The following is a 22,465-nucleotide window of genomic DNA, read 5'->3' as shown; positions in this document are numbered from 1 at the left end:
TGCTTTCCACATCAAGCGCCACTCATTTGAGGGGAAAACAAATAAAAATAGAAATTCATTTTGTGTATATATAATAAAATCGTCGTAAGTCTACTGTGAGATTGTGTGGCAGTGAGTATCGCTACCTGCAGTGATCACTTCAAATGTGTTTATTAATTGTGTAAAGAAAAAAACTTCTCAATAATCTTACTTTGAGAACATTATATTTTAAATAAAATTTAAAAAAAGAAGTTGACAAGGAATGTAGCAAGACTCTCAAAAAATTTGGATTTTAATATTGAGCATGCAAGTTCACTGCATGGAATGTAGCAATACTCATGCCACTCGCGGTTGATTTCCGAGGAAGGTATTAATAAATTGCTAATGTAAAATACTAATAAATCTAACAATTATTCTTTTAAAGAATCATGCACAACTCAACTATCAAAATCCGCAAAATTCTTATATAAATCCTCCTCTCCACTATCACTCTTGCCACAACCTGCTCTATTTTATTCAACTTAAAGCATTCGTTGGCAGCAAAAAGAAAGAAAGAAAGAAAGAACCAATACCATATATAATCTTCTCAAACATGTTAAGGTTGGTGTTGGCCTTGTCTGTTTTATGCTGTGTGCTTCTGAAATCATCAGCTCAGACATGCAAAGGGTACACTTTCCCTAACAAGAAGGTTTTTTCCACTTGTCGTGATCTTCCTCAGTTGTCCTCTTTCCTCCATTGGACCTATGCAAAGGACACTGGCAAGCTCCACATAGCATATACACGTTCCGGAATAATGTCAAACAATAGGTGGGTTGCATGGGCTATCAATCCCAACAAGAATAACTTGAATAATGCTAAGGTTGGAGCACAAGCTCTTGTGGCGGCTATCCCAGATTCTGGGGGTGCCCTAAGAGTCTATACTTCCGTCGTTTCTAACTACAACACCCATTTGGAAGAGGGAAATATCAGTTATCCTCACTCAAACTTGAAGGCCACCTGTCACAATAATGAGGTTACCATTTTTGCTACTCTCACTCTTCCAAAGGGTACAAGCTCCTTCGTCCACCTTTGGCAAGATGGTCCTCTCATTGGTTCTACCCCTCACATGCATGACAAGGGTTTTGGTAACCTCAATTCCAAGGAAATCTTGGATCTTGTTTGAGGTATCCGACTTCCATTTATGGTATGGTTTCTTTAGTAAGTTAAGTCTTCAATAAGAATCTAGAAACCGTTTCTAAGTGTTTATGAAAGCATGAGCTTATTTGTATTTGCTATGAATGCAGATCTAGAACTATGATGAATTACAATTAAGATGTGGGAGTTTCTCTATATGTACAATATGAATTGGGATAATGGGAATTCATAATTTTCATATCCATTAAGTCATAAAGTAGTAACTTTTTTTTTTTGTAAACTAAAGTAGTAACCTTTTTGTATAAAGCAGAAGAATATTTCTATATCCTTTATTTGATTCTTTGAAAGCTGTTATGTATCTCTTGACGATGCTTATGTCTTGTTCGATTTTGGTCTAAATCCCATATAAGTTATGAATAAGAAGTTTGGTAGTGAAAATGTGTGTCATTTCGTCGACAAACAAATGTATCTTTTCATCCAAACGGATGTGTTGTTTCATCCTAACGGACGTGTTGTTTCATCCTTGAATGAGTGTCTTTTCGTGTTGAACGAATGTGTCTGTTCGTGTCCAACGGATGTGTTGTTTCGTCATCAAATAAGTGCCTTTTGAAACGTGACCTTACGTTTTCTATATATAGACCTTGACCCCTTCAGAAAATATTCATTCAGTTTTTTGCACTGTTACTCTGTCGGATTTTTTCCTTCATCCGGTTTTGCATACTTCCTTATATTTTTTCCGGTGTAATTCCTCTAGCATCTTGTTGTGTTCGTTCAGGCTGTTGACTGGTAGTGCTACTAATCTTCAAACGCAATTCGTTCTATCCTGGGAGACGAGTGTCCATCAACCTTTGGCATTAGTGACGGGGCAAATTGTCTTAAGGAGACACATTCTGTGGGCTCGAATTTTCTACACTATCCTACATATATTGATCATTCTGTTCCATTATCTAACATCTTGTAAGTCTGTTCTAATTTCTTTATTGCACTGTATTTGATAATTTTGAACATTAATCTCTTCTGTTCTATACATGGGTTCAAATCTCTTAGTGATTTAATATCACCCACTGTCTTCAAATAACAATATTAAGACAATTTAGTGTTTTGAACCTGTGATCAGTATATTTTATATTTCTACTTTAATATAGTGTTTATAATTACTGTGCAATTAAAAGATTAATTTATGTGATTAATCGGAATTTCTGTTTGAGTAACAGAAATGGAATTTCTAATTTGTGTATTATTTTTAACAAATCATCCCTGTTACGTCTCACATAGTCTTAATGCATGGTAGAGTAAGTGATAGTACAAAGTGTCCACTGCACATAATATTAGCCTTCGATGCATGCTAATATAACAGAATGGCCGTAAATGTTTGCATGCGTGTACGGGGGCTTTTTGACCCTTATAATCCTTTATTAATAATTAATTATCAAATTGACCTTCATTATAAATTATTTTGAAAATTTAACCTCTCAAAAAAACATAACACCAATTTGTCCCTTTTTGACCGTTGATCACCAAACCTACTTGGGTACATCCCTTTCTACCCGAGTATTTTTTGAAAATTTATGCCTACCTGGGTAGGGAGGGGTGTACCCGGGTATAGTTTTTGACATCTGGAAAATTGTTTGAATTATTTACCTGGGTAGGTAGGGGTGTACCCACGTAAATCTCGACCAGAAATCCCAAAACCGTTCGAATATTATCTCAACTATTTCAAATATTTATGGCATCTCAATGTATTGTTATGCACCACAATAATTGATCCCCATTGATTGCGCCCCAAGAAATACGCTCCATCGTTGCTTGATTTCTTGAAATTATTCTGAAGTTATTTATTTTTGAATTAGTATTTATTTTCTTCCTAATAATCTGTTACAATTTTGTTTCTTTTTTTTTTATGCTGATTTCTTTCCTAATTAGTGTGTAGCTGATTTATAGGATTGTACCTTCATCTTAGCAAAAAGGCTGATCTGATGTAAAACCTTTATTCTCTATATATTGTACTAATCCCTTTGATGAAAAGCAAGAAAGAAATCTGAATTATTCAGAAAAATTATTGTTCCCTTTTTACCAAAATTCTTTACAATGCATTCTTTACCAAACTTCATTTGCGCATATCCTTCAACAAAGTGAGGTTGAGCGCAAAAATCATCTTATTGAAACCACTAAGATTCTCTTACTCCATGGCAATGTTCCTTCCGGTTTTGGGACGATGTCATTTTCACTACTTGCTACCTATTTAATTGGATGCCTTTTTCTTCGGTTTTAGGGTTTTTGGTCGAGATTTACTCGGGTACACCCCTTCTTACTCGGGTAAATAATTCAAGCAATTTTCAAGATGTCAAGAACTATACCCGGGTACACCCTCCCTACCCGGGTAGGCATAAATTTTTGAAAAATACCCGGGTTGGGAGAGATGTACTCGGGTAGGCTTGGTGGTCAACGGTCAAACATGGACAGATTGGTGTTATATTTTTTGGAGAGATTAAATTTTTAAAATAGTTTATAATGAAAGTCAATTTAATAGTTAATTATTAATAAAGAATTATAAAGATTAAAAAGTTCGTGTACGAGTGTTTGCACTGTTGAATATATACTTATATTGAGTCTCGGTATTCGTGTTAAAATCTTTATTCTCCAATTACATTTCATTTCACCCTGATGCAATTAATCTATATTTGATTGCTAACATTGCAATTTGTGGTTTTTTGAATTATATATATGGGATTTGATTTTCTCATGTTGTATGAGAATTCAATTCTCATGTTGTGACTCAACTAGTGGTATGTCCCATATTTATTAAAAAAAGAAAAAGAAAAAGAAAGCTTTGCACGCAAATCGAAGGGTCACTAACATGAGAGTTGAATTCTCATGCAACATGAGAAAAAGTTTTCCATATATATATATATATATTCATTTTCGATTTTCGGTGAAAGTGGGAAAAAAAGAAAAAGAAAAAGAAAAGGTTTGTGAAGTGTGGACTGGAGCTATACAAAGAGACAAGTGTGAAAAGGGATGGTTGTTTCGGAAAGGTAGAAAAACTTGTTCAACTGCACAAGTCGGAATTTCCATTTTTTGTAGAACAAATCAAATTGCGTGAACATTACACACGTAATGGAAGCTTCCTCTCATGGGGCGGGTGGACACTGTCATGACTCATGACACAGAAATAACAAGCCCTTTATAATTTCAGATTATAGCTTTTAAATTGATATTTAACGAGTCCTGAAAATATAATAATTCGTACTTTCCATGAATTTTAGCATCTAGATTTTCGGTGATTACTAAAAAATGTAACCTTTTTTTTTTGTTAGAGTTTTCTAAATAATAAAAAATAAAAAATAAAAAAATAAAAAAATAAAAAATATTATCCTGACCATGGTAGTTAAAATTCTGATTTAAATCTTAGATTTCACGATTTTACGATTTTTTTCAATCAAAACGATTGTATCAAAATTTCAAATGCTTTTACAATTTTACAATTTTTTATGATTTTTTTTACATTAAAATTTTACGTTTTACAATTTTTTATCCTCTTTTCGATTTTAGGTAAAATCCCGATTTTAACTAATTTTCACCATACTTTTAGTCATCGTGTTACATCAACCACTCAACTACCTAAACCCACCCACTCTTATAATAACCCCATCTTCTCTCCGTCTCTCCCACAACCTAAAGCGTTTTGTTTTGCTGGCCGCAGAAAGAGACAAACAAGGAAGGGAAGAGAGAGAGTAGAAGGGGATTGTGTCAACATGGTTGAAAAGTTGATGATGGTGAGGATTGTGTTGGCCATCTCTGTCTTGAGCACTCTGTCTCTGACATCCTTGGCACAGACATGCAATACACAAACCTTCACAAACAACAAGGTTTTCACCTCATGCCGTGATCTTCCACACTTAACCTCGTACCTCCACTGGACCTATGACCAGACCACAGGGAAACTGGAAATAGCATTCAGACACACTGGGATCACCTCAACAGACAGGTGGGTTTCATGGGCTATCAATCCCAACAGCAACCTTAATCAAGCTATGGTTGGAGCACAGGCTTTGGTGGTTATACCACAATCTAGTGGTGCACCAAGAGTCTATACTTCCTCCATTTCTGGCTACACCACCCAGTTGACAGAGGGAAACATCAGTTATCCTAACTCAGGCTTGACAGCTACTTATCAGAATAGTGAGGTGACCATTTATGCTACACTCACTCTTCCAAGTGGTACTACCAAGTTGGTCCACCTTTGGCAAGATGGTCCTCTCTCTGGTTCTTCCCCACAAACCCATGCCCAGGATTCTTCTAACCTCAACGCCAAGGAAAGTTTGGATCTACTTCTATAAGTGACTCACGTGAGAAGTTATATATTTGAATAGAGAGATAAACATAATAAAACATTGGAGAATACTATTCTCATGTTTCATGAGAATAGTTCTCTCATGGTACAGAGATAAGCCAAGTGGATTCTATCAGTAATGTTAGAATATTAGATATGATATGATTAGATTTGATTAGATATGATTGGATTCTGTCTTATCCGTAAATAGTCTGACTGTATTCTGACTGTATTAGGATTAGGGTTGGATTAGGTTTGGGCCTTACACTTAAGCCCATTAGGATCTCTATATATTGTAACTCCCTGACACAGATCAATACACAACGTATTCTTTTACATTTAACTTGGTATCAGAGCTTTTTCGCTCTGGGGATCCGCTTCCGCTAAAACCCTAAGCCCACTGCTTAGGTGTTCTCTTCTACTTTACCGTGCATTCTTCCGGCGAGTTTCTCTCTAAGCCGTGTGTCTCTCCGGCTTGTTTCTTCAACTGTCAGAACCACTTCCCGCCGCCAACAACCGCCGCTCGTCACTGTTCAGGCCACCGGAACCACTTCCGGCCGCCAACAACCGCCGCTCGTCACTGTTCCGGCCACCAGAGCACTGTTCCGGCGAGTTTTCAGCCCAGACTACCTGCAATCAGGACCGTCTCATCCCGGCGACCAGTTCTGTGGTGGTCCGACCACCGTCGCATCATCAACGCGCCTCCACGCGCCGTTCTTCTCCTCTGCGCGTGGTGCTCACGCGCCACCTTCAACCGGCGCGTGTGCACTGTTCCGGTGGATTTTTTCGGCCGTTCTTGGACAGAACTTCTCGCCTTCTTCTCCTCTTTCTGGATCTGTGCTTGGTTCTTTGTGGGTCTCACTTTAGACGTGTGGTTCTCCTTGATTGGATATCGTTTGCCTTCGTTTACGGCTTTTATATTCTGTTTTTAAATGGCAGCAGCGTCCACTGATCTCTCGGAGGATTCTACCTCTCTTGCTGCGAATATAGCTCAGTCAGACAATGCATCATTTGGTTCAGTTTCTCTCTCACTTGCGGACTATGCTGCACTCCAAACTCTTCTCAAGAAAGCTTCTCCTCAGTCTCAACCATATACTGGTAATCCCGTTGCTTGTGTTTCTCATTCTACATCACTTGGCACTTGGATATTTGACTCAGGTGCTACCGATCATCTCTGTGGTAATAAGGAACTTTTTACATCTCTTACTTATTCTGATCATTTACCTTCTTTTACCCTTGCGGATGGAACCAAAGCCCCAGTTCGTGGGATTGGACAAGCTCGTCCGACCTCTACCTTGGCCTTGACATCTGTTTATTACATTCCTGGCATCCCTTATAACTTAATTTCTATTAGTAAGTTGATCCATTCCCTCACTTGCACCATTACTTTCTCTAACCATTCTGTTTCTGTGCAGGATCCGGGTACGGGGGAAATGATTGGAGTGGGTCGTGAGTCACGGGGGCTTTACTATCTGGATGTGCCTCGTCCTTCAGTGGCACTCTCTCTCACAGAATCTCCACAACTTATCCACAGTCGCCTCAGTCATCCAAGTCTTTCGAAGTTGCAGAAAATGGTTCCTCTTTTATCCGGTCTTCAGTCTTTAGATTGTGTGTCATGTCAACAAGGGAAGCATACACGTTCCTCTTTTGCCAATCGAGTCAATAAACGAGCTGATGCCCCTTTTTCTCTTGTTCATTCAGATATCTGGGGTCCAAGTCGTACCTTGTCTGTTTTAGGTTTTCGGTATTTCGTTACCTTTATTGATGATTTTTCCCGTTGCACTTGGGTCTATTTAATGAAAAATCGTTCTGAGTTATTTTCCATTTATAAAAAGTTTTATACTGAGATTCATACTCAATTTGGTGTTTCTATTCGTATTCTACGTAGTGATAATGCTAAGGAATATGTTTCTATTGATTTTTCTAATTTCTTGGCCACACAAGGTACTTTACATCAAACTACTTGTCCTCACACTCCACAACAAAATGGGGTGGCTGAACGTAAAAACAGACATCTCATTGAAACTGCACGTACCCTTCTTCTTCATATGCAGGTTCCCCTTCACTTCTGGGCAGATGCTGTACTCATCTCTTGTTTTCTCATCAATCGCATGCCCTCATCTGTGCTCAACAATGACATTCCTCATAACCTATTGCTTCCAGATGTTCCTCTTTATCCTCTAACTCCACATGTCTTTGGTTGTACTTGTTTTGTTCATAATCTCACTCCTGGTAAGGATAAGTTAACATCCAAAGCCTTTCAGTGTATCTTTCTTGGTTATTCTCGTCTTCAAAAGGGTTATCGTTGTTATTCTCCCGATCTTAAGCGTTACTTAGTTTCCGCTGATGTCACTTTTCTTGATCAACAACCCTTTAATTCTATTCCATCTCAGTTGTCACAGGTTGATCATGTTCTTCCTGTCCCTTTTCTTGACTTGTCTTTGCCAGCTGCAGGTGCTTCTATTCCAAATGAGCAACCTATTGCTTCTATACCTGAGGACCGTCCACTTCTCACCTATCAACGTCGCAAAACTGTGCCTCCTGTCGACTCGACTCTTGCTGACTCATCGCCCACTGCTGTTGCTTCTTCCTCTCCGGATCCTTCACCAGAGGCTCTTCCCATTGCTCAAAGAAAAGGTACTCGTACTACTCGTAATCCTTATCCTCTTTATACTTTTTTGAGCTATGACCGTCTTTCTTCACCTCATTTCACCTTTGTTTCTAGTCTTTCTTCTATTTCTATTCCTAAGACCACAGGTGAAGCACTTTCCCATCCAGGGTGGCGCCAAGCGATGCTTGATGAGATGACTGCACTTCATTCCAATGGCACTTGGGACCTTGTTTCTGCTCCTCCACAGAAGTCTACAGTTGGTTGTCGCTGGGTGTTTACTGTGAAAGTTGGACCTGATGGCCATGTTGATCGACTCAAGGCCCGCCTAGTTGCAAAGGGTTTTACTCAAATATTCGGCCTTGATTATAGCGATACATTCTCTCCGGTCGCTAAGATGGCGTCCGTCCGCCTATTTCTTGCCCTTGCTGCTGTTCGTCACTGGCCACTCCTTCAACTTGACATAAAAAATGCCTTTCTTCATGGTGATTTACAAGAAGAAGTTTACATGGAGCAACCACCTGGTTTTGTTGCTCAGGGGGAGCCTGGGAAGGTGTGTCGTCTTCGAAAATCCTTATATGGTCTCAAGCAGTCTCCTCGAGCATGGTTCAGTCGCTTCAGTTCTGCTGTTCAGGAGTTTGGCCTAATTCGCAGTAAAGTTGACCACTCTGTGTTCTATAGGATCACATCTCCTGATAAGTGCATCTATTTGTTAGTCTATGTTGATGACATCATTCTCACCGGGAGTGATCAAGACGGAATCCATCAGTTAAAACAACATTTATTCAGTGCATTTCAAACAAAGGACCTTGGGAAGCTGCGTTACTTCTTGGGAATTGAGGTAGCACAATCTAGACAGGGCATTTCTATCTGTCAAAGGAAGTATGCCTTGGATATCCTAGAAGAGACTGGTATGTTGGCGTGTAAGCCAGTTGATACACCAATGGATCCTAATGTTAAGTTATTGCCCAGACAGGGGGAGCCGTTATCTGATCCTGGACGTTATCGAAGGCTGATTGGGAAGCTCAATTATCTTACTGTGACTAGGCCAGATATTTCTTTCGCTGTCAGTACGGCCAGTCAGTTCCTTGATTCCCCTTGTGATTCACATTGGGATGCTGCTGTGAGGATCCTCCGATACATCAAAGGAGCACCAGGAAAAGGTTTGTTGTATTCGGATCAGGGAAATACAGAAATTTGTGGTTACTCAGATGCCGATTGGGCAGGATCACCCTCGGACAGACGCTCTACTTCTGGTTATTGTGTCTTCTTCGGAGGAAACTTAATCTCATGGAAAAGCAAGAAACAACCTGTTGTTTCCCGATCTAGTGCAGAAGCTGAGTATCGTGCAATGGCAAATACTACCTGTGAGTTGATCTGGTTAAAGCAGTTGATTCAGGAGCTTCATCTTTGTGAACAGAAACAACCCATGACACTCATCTGTGATAATCAAGCTGCGCTACATATATCCTCTAATCCTGTTTTTCATGAGAGGACCAAACATATAGAGATTGATTGTCACTTCATTCGGGAAAAGATTCAGTCAGGAGAAATCAAGACAGCTTTTGTCAACTCATCTAATCAACTAGCAGATGTTTTCACTAAAGCTCTTAGAGGTCCTCGGGTTGAATACATTTGTAACAAGCTTGGTGCTCATAATATATACGCACCAGCTTGAGGGGGAGTGTTAGAATATTAGATATGATATGATTAGATTTGATTAGATATGATTGGATTCTGTCTTATCCGTAAATAGTCTGACTGTATTCTGACTGTATTAGGATTAGGTTTGGATTAGGTTTGGGCCTTACACTTAAGCCCATTAGGATCTCTATATATTGTAACTCCCTGACACAGATCAATACACAACGTATTCTTTTACATTTAACTAGTAAAAAGCAAAAAAAAAAAAAAAGGTGTGATTTTCGAAATAAAAGAACATGAGATTCATGTAAAATATGATAGTAGTATTTTTCTAAACCATTTACATGTAAGGCTAAATAAAAACTCTTGTATGATGCCCCAGGCTCCTTATTATTATGTCTATATCTCTTCTCTTAACATGAATTTGAATATAAAACCCAAGATGAATTAATGTTCTTTTTGCAGCCGTATTGATAAAAGGATCTAACCTTTTTGTCTTAGGCTTACGCTGCGCAACTTGGAGCATGTTGCGTTGTATGTTCTAATGGATATTTACTTTGTTTTATTTTCCTTTTTTCTTTGGTTAGAGGAATTTTGTTTTAAGAAGTCAACCTATGATTAATCTATAATTGAAAAGTCAGGCCATTATAGATCCAACACGAAATAGAGTCGCAACTCGCAAGTCCCAACCGCGTTGCCATTTCCCCCTCTAATTAATATTGAAGGGTACAACCGTACAAGAACTAGTAATAAACATCAAATATGGTTTTCTGCCAAAAATGAAAAATCATTTTAGTTTCATTTTATAGCGATGTAGCCTATACTACTATATATATCTCCAATAAAATTTAACCAAAAAAGAAAGGAGAAAATATTTATGCAGTTACTGCAGATAAGTTATATGCATTTACCCCAAAATGACATCGTTTTGGGATTGAAAGATTAAAAAATTATAATCATAAAGACTATAATAACCTAAGAATAAATTAAAATTACAAAAATACAATGATTTCCGTCCTAAAATGATGTTGTATTGAACTTATTGCAGATAAAAACATAAAGTTAAATTATGTAGAAAGCCAATACATTGTTATAAAGACCTGACTGAATCCACCGGGAAATAGGTCTGTTTCAAGTATTGGATCGGTTTCACATTCAAACATTTTATATAAATTCTATCATAAGTTCAAGGAATTTTCCAATTTTTTTTTTTTTTTTTGAAAACTCTTGAAAAATACATTAAAAGACTACAATATATATAAGCAATAATTAGTTTGGGATTGGAAATGGGTTAAAAGTATTTTTCCGCGATGAATTTCTGACATTGAGAATAAAACTTAAAAAAATGGATTGATGAATTTGTTACACGAACCTTGGTCCACTACAATACCCATGAACGATAGATCTTGTTTGAAATTTGAGGGGGTCAAGTTTAGAGTATGAGATTTTCAGCTCACCTACCATTACACGCATGCGACCTTGTTATGTTTCACTTAACTAATATTCTTTATTTGTTAAAAAATCCAAATATTGTTTAAATATCATAAGTTTAGAGCATGATCATTACGAATAAGCATATTTACATATTAACAATCCTTAATGATTACTTGAAATAAGGAAAGTGTTTCTTCTGTCAACCCAAACAATGTTGTTTTGCGGTTAGAAAAAAAATAAACCAAAGACATTTCCATTCTATTTTTGTTGGGTTCAAATATTCTGGAATACATCCATCTAAACTATGAAAAGTAGAAATCAAATCAAAGGATGAAATTCTTAGCGCTGTATGGTGTAAATGTGTTAGATTAGGTTTGGTTTTGTCTTAAATAAGTTAAACTTATGTAAAATGTTTTAAGCATGATCTGTTAATATATTATAGACTAATTAAATTACAGGTCCAACCTATATTTATAAATCAAAACCTTGACATGTCAATCTATTTATTTAAGTCTATTTTTTAAGACCTGAGCATATATTATTTTACTAGATATATTATATCAAATTTGATCAGTCCGTAGGCATTGATAGGCTGCTTGACCCATATATATTCATACTTGTAATACACTTTTGAATGTCTACGTTGCAACTCCAACTCTTAATATCTTAAAATGTTTTTAATAGATTAATATCTTAAATTTGATTGATTTATCATTGGAATTAAAAGTGCATATTAATAAAGTAAGATGACCAAAAGTTAAATTTAAACTTTCATAATTAACAGGGGCGAAGCAAGGGAGGGACCTTTAAATTTATATAAACTTTATAAGAGAGCATTTTTTCTAATTTTTTTGGTCATACGTGTAATGTTTGCTCCATTTCAAAATCTACATAAATCTTCAGTTATAAGCATTATTTTTAATTTTTTGTCATATAAATAAGGGATCTATTTAAAATTTATCTTATATTGCATAAGATATAAGATAATTATTCCCCTATAAATAATTATAACTTCAAAAGAAAAATTTATATTATAATTTTGCCACCTTTCAAAGAATATCTAGCTCAACCATTGATAATTCATTACATTTACATTAATTATATTTATTAACAGTCTGTAAAAAGAAAATTGACGTACACAACATTACACCATTTTTACCCTCTCTCAACCCTTAATTGCAATACTCTAATAGCTTTGCTTGACTTCAAACAAACGATTACCACCGTGACTTCAAATTGATCATAAAACTCTGTCTTCTATTATTTTTTTCTTTAAGTGTACGATCAACATGCACGGCTTTGAAAATTTATTAGTCTTACAATTACGTTCTCAATTACGTCGCATATCTACAAAATATATATAAGATTGGAAACGGAAGAATTCAATATTAAGAACGGAACAAATATGGGTGTCACGTACATAATTTTCTTTCCGTGATGTATAACATGTCATATAGCACTTCATATGTATTATCAACGATATATCTAGTTGAACATTTCCTAATTAACATATAACAAATGAGATAGAAATGAATGAGACATTGGGCATTCCAACTATTAAATATTATGTTTTGAACTCGAATGACGAAATTTATTTTGACTCTATTATAATTAAATGAAGATATATATGACAAAATGAGTAAGATTAGTACACTATTCCGTCTCTTATTTTTCTTTGACGGTACGGACGATCAACATGCACCGCTTTGAAAGTTTAATAGTTTGCGTTCGCAGTGAAGTCAGATATCTGAAAAATTATAAATTTGTAAATGGAAAAATTAAGTATCAACTATGGAATAATACTTTCTCAATTAAGTTGCATATCTATGTGGGGAGAGTTATATTTACAAATTTTTTGTTTACAAACCGGAAATACACTAGGTTACACTATGTATTTTCGAGAATACATAGTATAATTTGCAAAAAATTGTAAATGGATACTTCCCTTATTTATAAAATATATAAGATTGGAAACGGAAGAATTCAATATTAAGAACGGAACAAATATCGGTGTCACGTACATAATTTTCTTTCCATGATATATAACATGTCAAATAGCATGCACTTCATATGTATTATCAACGATATATCTAGTTGAACATTTCCTAATTAACATATAACAAATGAGATAGAAATGAATGCGACATTGGGCATTCCAACTATTAAATATTATGTTTTGAACTCGAATGATGAAATTAAATTTATTTTGACTCTATTATAATTAAATGAAGTTATATATGACAAAATGAGCTAAGATTAGTACACTATTCCGTATGTTATTTTTCTTTGACCGTACGGACGATTAACATGCACGGCTTTGAAAGTTTAATAGTTTACGTTCGCAGTGAAGTCAGATATCTGAAAAATTATAAATTTGTAAATGGAAAAATCAAGTATCAACAACGGATTAATACTGGTGTCACGCGTATTTTTCTTGCCATGACGACATATAGCATGTCATGTACCAATATTCATACTACATGTATTATGAATGGTATATAATTGAACAGGTGCTTATTAACATAAAACGAACGAGATAAAAATGTATTATTAAGACTCTCCTAATATTAAATATTAAGTTCTAAACTAAAATAAGAAAATGTATTTTGATTTTATTATAATAAAATCAAGAAAAAATGTTAAATGATATAAATGTATTTTTGCAACACAATTTATAAAAAGTTTAAAAAATTATTATGTTTTACAGTTATCGAATTACTTTTAACTTTTTTTTACCATAATTAATTATTAGAAATTCGTAATAAATTTTGTATAAATTTTTTCATACCGAACTACATTTTAATTAAATGAAAATATGACAAGTTGAGCTAAAAATTGTAAAGTCTTTGGGGAGGGGGCTGAACCTTTAGCCATCACTGTTCCCTCGCACTCCGGATTAGTCCCATAGCCGGCTCAAAGAGTCGAAGCTCGTGGGGATACCGGAGGGAACCAACTCGTCTCAAAGAGATAATTAGGGTTGGGTAACTCCAAAAAATAAAAATAAAAATTGTAAAGTCTTATTAATTGATCTCAGTTGTTTTGTTTCTTTTTCCTCTTTATATTACTTATGGTAAGATTAAAAAGAGATTTCAATTGAAAAAACAAATAAAAAATGTCTTATATAATAAATAGGGGAAGATTATATTTACAAATTTTTTATTTACAAACTACACTTACTATGATCAGTCATATTTCAATCAAGAGTATATGACCGATTATATTTAGTGTAATTTGTAAAAAAAAAAAATTGTAAATCAGATACTTCCGCTAATAAATAATTTGTGAATACATAACTTTATTAAGGGCACCACAAGGAGGATGCGAACACAGGAGGATATGATAAACTTATGAGGAGGGCTTGAGTTAAGATAGGATAGCAAAATTTATTTATTTATTTTTATTTCCCAGCTCATCCCTAAAAATTGAAAGCATCCTTGTGTAAGCCAAACCCCTTCCCAACAGACAGAATTGCAATCGAATTAGGTGAAGATGCTTCAATAATCCTAATAGACAAACAATGGGAGCAAATATGAAAAAAGAAGAAGAAAAAACCCTAACAAAAGCAATTTTCTTTTGTATGATTGCGGAGCAGCACATTTGGGCGGCGGTGATCCTTATGCCAAGAACGAAGCCTTCAACTGCAGCAACGAAGATGTTTTCAAGTGGAAGCATATGTGGAAGGTATTGGCCGAACAGTTTGGGATTAAGGATTATGGGTTTGAGGAGGGTTCTAATCGGTGTGCATAGGTCAGGTCGGGTCAGGTTTTTTGTGCCGACTCGGCCCAACTTGATTTGTATAGGTCAGGTATTTTGATTCGATCCGCTTTAATTTGATTCAAGTTAAATCTGACGTAGTTTGAATTTTTTTGAAATAGTTCAGAACTGGGCCGGATCTAACTTGACTTGCTTTATGAAGTAGGTCTGACTTGGTTTCTGAAGTGAATCAAATCTGACCTAACTCATTTTTAACTTGGTTTTAAAACATGTTTTTAATAAAAAAATTTATAGTTATTGATTTATTTTTTAAACTCATGTAATTTAATTATTTATTTGTTTTAAAATATATAAATTTTATAATAAATTTTATATTTGTTGAATAAATAAAGGAATGTAATTTGATATTTTTTTCGTCGGAATATTTTTTGTTGAAAAGTGACAGAATTTTTTTGTAATGAAAATTTTTACAAAAATAAATTTTCTATCAAAATTTTCGACGAAATTTAGTTTCCGTCCAAAGTTTTGACGAAAATGATTTCCTCCATCAAATGTTTTAAACGAAAAAAGAATTCCGTCAAAATTTTTGACATAATGTTTTTCGTTCAAAATTTCGATGGGAATGTGTTTTGACGGAAATTGTTTCGAGGGAAATGTTTCATTCGAAACTTTCGACGAAATTTAGATTCTCTAAAGAATATTGACATAATATTTTTTCCGTCAAATTTTTTTAACGAAATATTTTTTGTCAAAAAAATTTATGAAATTTTTTCACAGAAATGTGTTCTGTTGAAAATTTTGATGGAAATATTTTTTTAGCAAAAAACTTGAAGAAAATATTTAGTTGAAATTTTTTTATGGAAATGTGTTTCGCTAAAAATTTTGACGGAAATAATTTTTGTCAAAAAGTTTAACGAAAATTTTTCCGTCGAAAACTTTCGCCAAAATTTGAATTCTGTAAAGAATTTTGATGAAATTTTTTTCCGTCAAAAAATTTCGATGAAAATGTGTTTTGTCGAAATTTTTGATGAATATGTTTTTTTGTGAAATATTTTGTCGAAATTTAAATTCCGTAAAAAATTTGACAAAAAAATTTTTCCTTCAAATTTTTTTACAAAAATGTTTTAAGTCACAAATTTTATGAAAATATTTTTCGTCAAAAAATTTGCTAAAATTTTTTAAGGAAAATTTTGACGTAATTGTTTTATGCTAAAACTTTTCTTTTAACGTAATTGCGATTTTTTTTCTTTTTTTCACATAATGGGTGTGAGTCAAGTTTTGGATCATTGGGTTTTTATTAAAACAAGTTAGGTCTAAAACTGACCCCAATAAAAGTAAGTCAGTATTTAAACTCAGTTAAAAAAAATAGATATTTATGAGTCAGGTCAAGGTTAGATCAAAGGCAAGGCAAGTGAACCAATTTTTTTGCACACCCCTAGTTCTGATTCGAGGTTGTCGGAGATGATGAAGGACAAGGGTCCTCTGTGGGATGAGATTGTGAAGGAGAATCAGCTTCACGAGAGAGCCATATTAATCAAGAACATTTTATCATTATGATTTTACAAAAAAAATTATAAAGGGTATTTTAGTCTATTTATATACTATTCTGATGATATCTGATTCACTTCAAATACATGATAAGATAACATAATTCTATAAGACTATTAATTTAGTGCATATCAAACATAAGATATGATATATTCTTATCCAATCAATATTCTTTCCTATCTGTATCCAACTTTCTTATCCTATCCATCTTGCCATAAAATAAGATGGATATTGTTATCAAAAAAAAAAAAAATGAGATGGATATGTTCAAATCTCATTACTATTATTATAGGGGCAAGATATACATATCACAAAAAAGTTTATCACCTTTACAACCAACCTAATCTCCGTTGATTTCTGTCAATCTAACGGTTATAATTTATTGGATCGCATTTATTAATTATTTATTAATTCTCAATAAATTCAATAAAGTATAATCGTTAAATTGACGAAAATCAACAGAGATTAGGTTGGTTGTAAAGGTGGTAAACTTTTTTAGTAGTAAGTATATCATTTCTCATTATTATATTATATAAAAAGTTATTCTTTGACAACACAATCACTTTTCCCGCATGCTACTAGTGAAGAACCAATTGAAACTTGACATGTGGGCTAAAATTTTATTGCAACTTATTGTTCTCCATTTTAGTGTAATACTATTTTGAACCCTAAAAAGTAACCATATTAGCAACTTGACCCCATTTATAGTAGCAATTTTGGAGATCTCCTAATGTGAAGTATTCAACCGTATACCACAAAAATTTCATCCTTCTCCATTTTTACTTTAAAATTTCCAATTCCTATACTCCTCACCATGTGATCCAATTTCTTTAACACCCATCAAAAAAGTTATCTTGTAGAAAAAGTGATTGTGTAATATTATAGAGATTCATTTTGCGTGTCGTAGTTTTTTTTTTTCTTCAAAAAGTGTGGGCCTCACAAAATGTTGTGTGTAGAAAAGTTTGTTGTGTTATGTTAAATGATAAATGCAAATCTCTAAAACTATTTAATCTAAATACGTTTCCAATGACAATTGTCATCGCCAAATTTTCCTCTGATTGGGCTTCTATGGACTAGAAGGTTGTACAAGGTGAGGGAAGCTTCGAACCTCTGCATGGTTGTTTTCTAGCAGGTACTGGGTCATGTTCTTTGAATGACACGAAAACATAGTAAATGGTCCTGAAACTAATGGCAATTTTAATTTGAAAAAGATAGACAGATAATACATAGTTATTAAAACTGGACCGACTCGGCCGGATCAACTCGGGAATCGGTAAATCGGTTATATAACCGGTTCGGTTGAAGTAACGGACCGGTCAGGCATCAGAACCGATGCGACCCGGTGATTTCATAAAAATCGGTGACCCGGCCCGGTCCCCAAATTTTTTTTCCAAATTTCTGTTTTTTTTCAAAAAAAATTATAATAGTCATATTTGAATATTTTTTTGCTTATTGACTTACATAAGTTATGTACCTACTAGGGGTGTTCGCAGTCTGGATTGGATCGGTTTTGGAAGCAAAAATCATCCGATCCAATCCCTTCGGTTTGATCACATGATCATCCATTCGGTTTGGACTTTTTTTCAAATCTGATCCGATCCGATCCAATTTTTTCGGTTTGGATTGGATTGGTTTTCGATTTTTTGAAAATCTTAAATTTGTTTCTTGATTATTGCTCAAATAACATCTTTTGTATATATTAGCTTTGTAATTTTATTTTTTTTATATACAAAAGTATCAGTAAACGATAATATAGATTTTTTTTGGATAATAAGATATGAAGCTCTACATATATAAAATTCTTATATTTTTTCTTGAGTTTAGTTGATGGGTTAATAGGTCTTGGGTTTAGAAATTTTGAACTATGATGGGGAAAGACCCAAGTAGGTAGAGAAAATTTTATATATTGGATCGGTTTGGATTGGATCGGTTTTCATCTACCAATCCGAAAACTGATCCAATCCAATTAAAATTTGCGGTTTTTTTTTCGATTTTCAATTTTTCGGTTTTCGGTTTATTCGGTTTTTCGGTTACTGCGGTTTGAATCGGTTGATGAACACCTCTAGTACCTACAACACTAATATTATCTCAATTATGTACTTGCATAAAATTTTGAATTAATTTATAGTTAGAGATGTTATTTTCTGAACCTAAAGTCCTGTATCACGATCATTATATTTTTGTTTGATTTTTTATTTGATAATAATATGTGATTTATTATTTTGTATTAAAATATTTGAAAATTTTATTATTTTTTTAGATATTTGAGTGTATTTATAATTTTTTAATACAAATTATAAAATTGCATATAATTACTGGGTCAAGCGGTTGAACCAGTGACCCGGTAGCTCAACCGGATCAGTGACCGAGCCAATTTTAATAACATTGGATACTACACTTATTGTCAAGTAAGGCCTTTCGCCTATGACCTACCAACTTATTTCAACATCGAAATTGGTAAGAAAATGAACTAGTTGATTCAAAAATTGACATTTAGGGAGAATTAAAAAAAAAAAAAATTATCATTGCAAAACACAAGACAAGATCGCTGGTCGAAAGAAATTTGTAATTTACAAAAAAAAAATAAAAAAAATGCAGAACTTTTGAACATTAAAATGTATGCTTTATTTCATGCTTCTATATTTACCCTTCAATCTTGCACATGATTTGCAACATAGATAGATTGCACCATTAGAGCTTCAACTCTGGAAAACCATGGAGGATTCTTAACATTTTTTTACATATTCTTTCCAAAAAAAAAATTTAAAAAAAATTAAGAGGAAGTGTAAGGAAGCAAGGTTAAGGCTTCAGAAGTTGAGATAAAGGCTCGTAAAAGGTAATATGAGGGTTCCTAGCTTGTTGAATATGATCGACGAGGTGAACAAGAAAATGTTTAGATGCTTTTTTTTTTAAGTTAACTTATAAGGTAAAGCTAAAAAAAATAGTTTAAAAAAAGAAAGTTAAGGGTCCGTTTGGATGAGCTTTTTAAAAAATGACTTTTATGCATTGCTTTTTTTAAAAAAAACTTTTTCTAAAAGTTAAAATTATTTTACACTTGAATGTATGATCTGAAAATCAATTTTACGTAAAAAAATTATTTGGATGTTAAAATACAAAAAATAACTTTTTATATATAAAATTACAATAAAGGAGAGATAAAATAGCATGATCGTGAGATAACGAGAGAATAAATAGGTATGATAAGACGAAGTTAAAATTAATTTTAAAAAATTATATTATCTTATTTTCAAAAAAAAATTATATTATCTTTTAATTTCTGTTTTTTCAAAAGCAACCAACTACTGGCTAAAAAAAATAGCATTTTAACTTTTATTTAAAATTTTATTTTTTAAAAACGTTATCTAAACATCTAAAAATTCTCAAAATGACTTTTATTTTAAAAAAAACAACTTTTTTAGAAATAAAAGTCCATCCAAATGAGCACTAAAAGCTGTTTTAGTGGCTAATTAAAATTTTTAGCTTAAAAGTTACTTAAAAACACATATTTCAAGAAATCTCTCTCTATCTCCACAGCTCTTTATTTCAAAAATTGCACACAATTCAAGGAAAGTATATAAGAATATATAAAAAAACTACTAATAAGAGCTTTTGGTCTTTAACTTTTTTCTTCGTTATAAAAAAAAGAATTTTTCTTAAAATATGTTTGGCCTAACTTATGTTCATAAGTAACTTTTAATTTAAAAAAAGAGATGACCCAAATATTTATTTATGATCATTGATTAGGTTAATAATATATTAATAATTATATATAATATTAGGTGAATATTATATTAATAATTATATATTATTTTTTTAATACAAACATACGGTCCGTATTTTGGATCATTGATCAGCAAAATATTTATTTATGATTCTCATTTTTTTCACTTAATCAATGACACATATCACTTGTAGCATCAAACAATCCTCCTTAAAATGTAAAGGTGAGAAAACAAGGAGTGGCAAAATAGGATTTTCTGTTCAGCAAAGGCGTAAAATCTGACTTCACCCATGACAATTACATAAAAGAGTAAAGACGTGTAAACATGGACAAGTAAAAGGAAAGCAAGTAAAACAATTGACCCATTAAACAAGCACCTCGTGGCACAAATTGACGCGTCAAATTGATAGTTTAACAAGAAATTCACATAACCCAAACCTTTTTCCAAACGTTTACCACAGAAGTCTGGAAAATGTCAGTAACACAAATAAGTAGTACTAACTAAAGTATTGCTATATTTTCTCAGTAACACAAACGTGGTCTTATCATTTATGGGAACCCTACATACCACATGGAAAATTATGAAACCCTTCTCATATAATAGTAGATTATTATCAGTTTTTATTTTAAATGATGTGTTATGTTTTCAGTAGTTTTCTTTGCTTACATCATGCTTTCCTCAAAATCTGTTGTGATAAGTTTTTTCTTTTATATTAAATGACTGATAAGTAAGTTATATATATATATATATATATATATATATATATATATATATATATAATAGAATCGTATATATTATTTTGTAGGTCATATTTAAAAACAATTATGGTATACATCACATTAAAATGTTATAGGCGGATTTGAAAATTTTCTTAGAAACTAGGAGGTTAATTGTTATTTGTTTTTAGCACCATATTTTATTAATTTAAATTTAAAGTCTAATACGATACAAATAATTATAATATAATGGCTGTCTACCAATTTTTTTTATAATGTAATGATTTATGTAGAGCTTGTGTGTTAAACGATTTTGTATAAATTTAGTAAATTGCAAAGACCACAATTTAAATTAATTAAAATTATAGAAATAATTACCAAAAAAAAAATATAGAAATTAAAACTTTCTGTAAACCTTTTAATGGAAAAAATAGTAATCTTAATTCTTTAGTTGTGAAATTTTTATTTTTGTTGACTTTGAAGAGAAGAATGGCGTGTATGGGTGACTGTGACCACGAGGACTTGGGCATATAAGCGGCAGCGTAGAGCGTGGGGCACCCAATGTGTGGTCCCATTACGAAAATGTGAACCCGCTTGACGCGTTCCACTGCGTTACTTGGCATCTTTCATTCACCGACTCATTTTTATTCTCTGAATTTTTTTATTATTATTAAATCATACATTATCACGTTATTACTTTTTTTAACCATAATAATAATTATATAATTTGCACCCAATAAAAAATTGAAGTGTTTGTTAGTAGTGCGAAGAAAAAGTTGTCTAAGACTTGTATACAATTTAGATACAACTATAGAATCCGAGTTTAAAAAATAAATAAGCAGAAAACAAAACCATCTTATTTTATATATTTTGGAAATCTATGGGGAAGCGATTATCTCACTGATTGATTAACTCAATACAAAAGACTCTCAAAAGGAAGGTGCCCATTGGAGGTTTTGAAAATAAATTACAAACTTGTATTTTGCTTCTTCTTTTTTCAATAAAAGCTCACTCAAACATTCTAAAATATTTCAAACAAACGCAGTGTTACTCAAACATTCTAAAATCTCACTCAATGAAAAAAAAAACACTTTTTTTGTTTTGTTAGTAAAAAAGGGTTAAACAAACGCACCATTATTCCTCAAACATGGAATATGGAAACAACCTAACTTGGACCATTGCCTTTTTCTCGATAGTAGTGGGCATTGCTTTATTGGTTGGTTGCTAATGCTAATGATCGGAAACTGAGTCCTATTACAAGGTAATATGGGTTTGGTTGCATTAACTCCGCTTGCGTTTCTTGACTTGAGTGTTATGTCCAAGTTTGCTGACTGAATCAATTATGGAGCAGCCTCAATATTAGAAAATTAGAACAAATAATTACTCATTAAACACTTTGTCAGAGTTGACTCCGACCCAAACTTTCGGAACATGGTAATGGTAACTGCATACGTAAAAATGTGTTAGACGAGGAATTACTTAAAAATAATAAGAAATTAAAGAAACAAAAATAAGGAACCCTCAAACGTTGACTATGTAATTGTATTTGACCAACAATATGTGTTTCGCAATTCAAGCTGCTTAGATGCAAATTTTACAAGTTACTCAATCATCGGTGCAAAATTTATTTCCA

The 22,465-nt window shown here is 33.2% G+C and overlaps 1 protein-coding gene across 1 annotated transcript; it reads left to right on the top strand.

Moving 5' to 3' along the window:
- Positions 1-571: 571 nt before the first annotated feature.
- LOC133290246 (cytochrome b561 and DOMON domain-containing protein At5g47530-like) lies at positions 572-1,141 on the top strand. The gene has a single exon (XM_061488312.1). It carries the CDS (start codon positions 572-574, stop codon positions 1,139-1,141), a length of 570 nt encoding a protein of 189 aa, XP_061344296.1.
- Positions 1,142-22,465: the final 21,324 nt, after the last annotated feature.

This window comes from Gastrolobium bilobum, unplaced genomic scaffold, assembly GCF_033153095.1.
Source record: "Gastrolobium bilobum isolate Gb01-03AN ecotype WA unplaced genomic scaffold, APGP_CSIRO_Gbil_v1 utg1595, whole genome shotgun sequence".
NCBI lineage: Eukaryota > Viridiplantae > Streptophyta > Magnoliopsida > Fabales > Fabaceae > Gastrolobium > Gastrolobium bilobum.
Note: the sequence above shows the minus strand (reverse complement) of the source record. Positions and strands in the feature narration are given on the sequence as shown.

Bases quoted from the DNA above. Each gene is read 5' to 3' on its own strand.
- LOC133290246 (XM_061488312.1), top strand. From the start codon at position 572: ATGTTAAGGTTGGTGTTGGCCTTGTCTGTTTTATGCTGTGTGCTTCTG.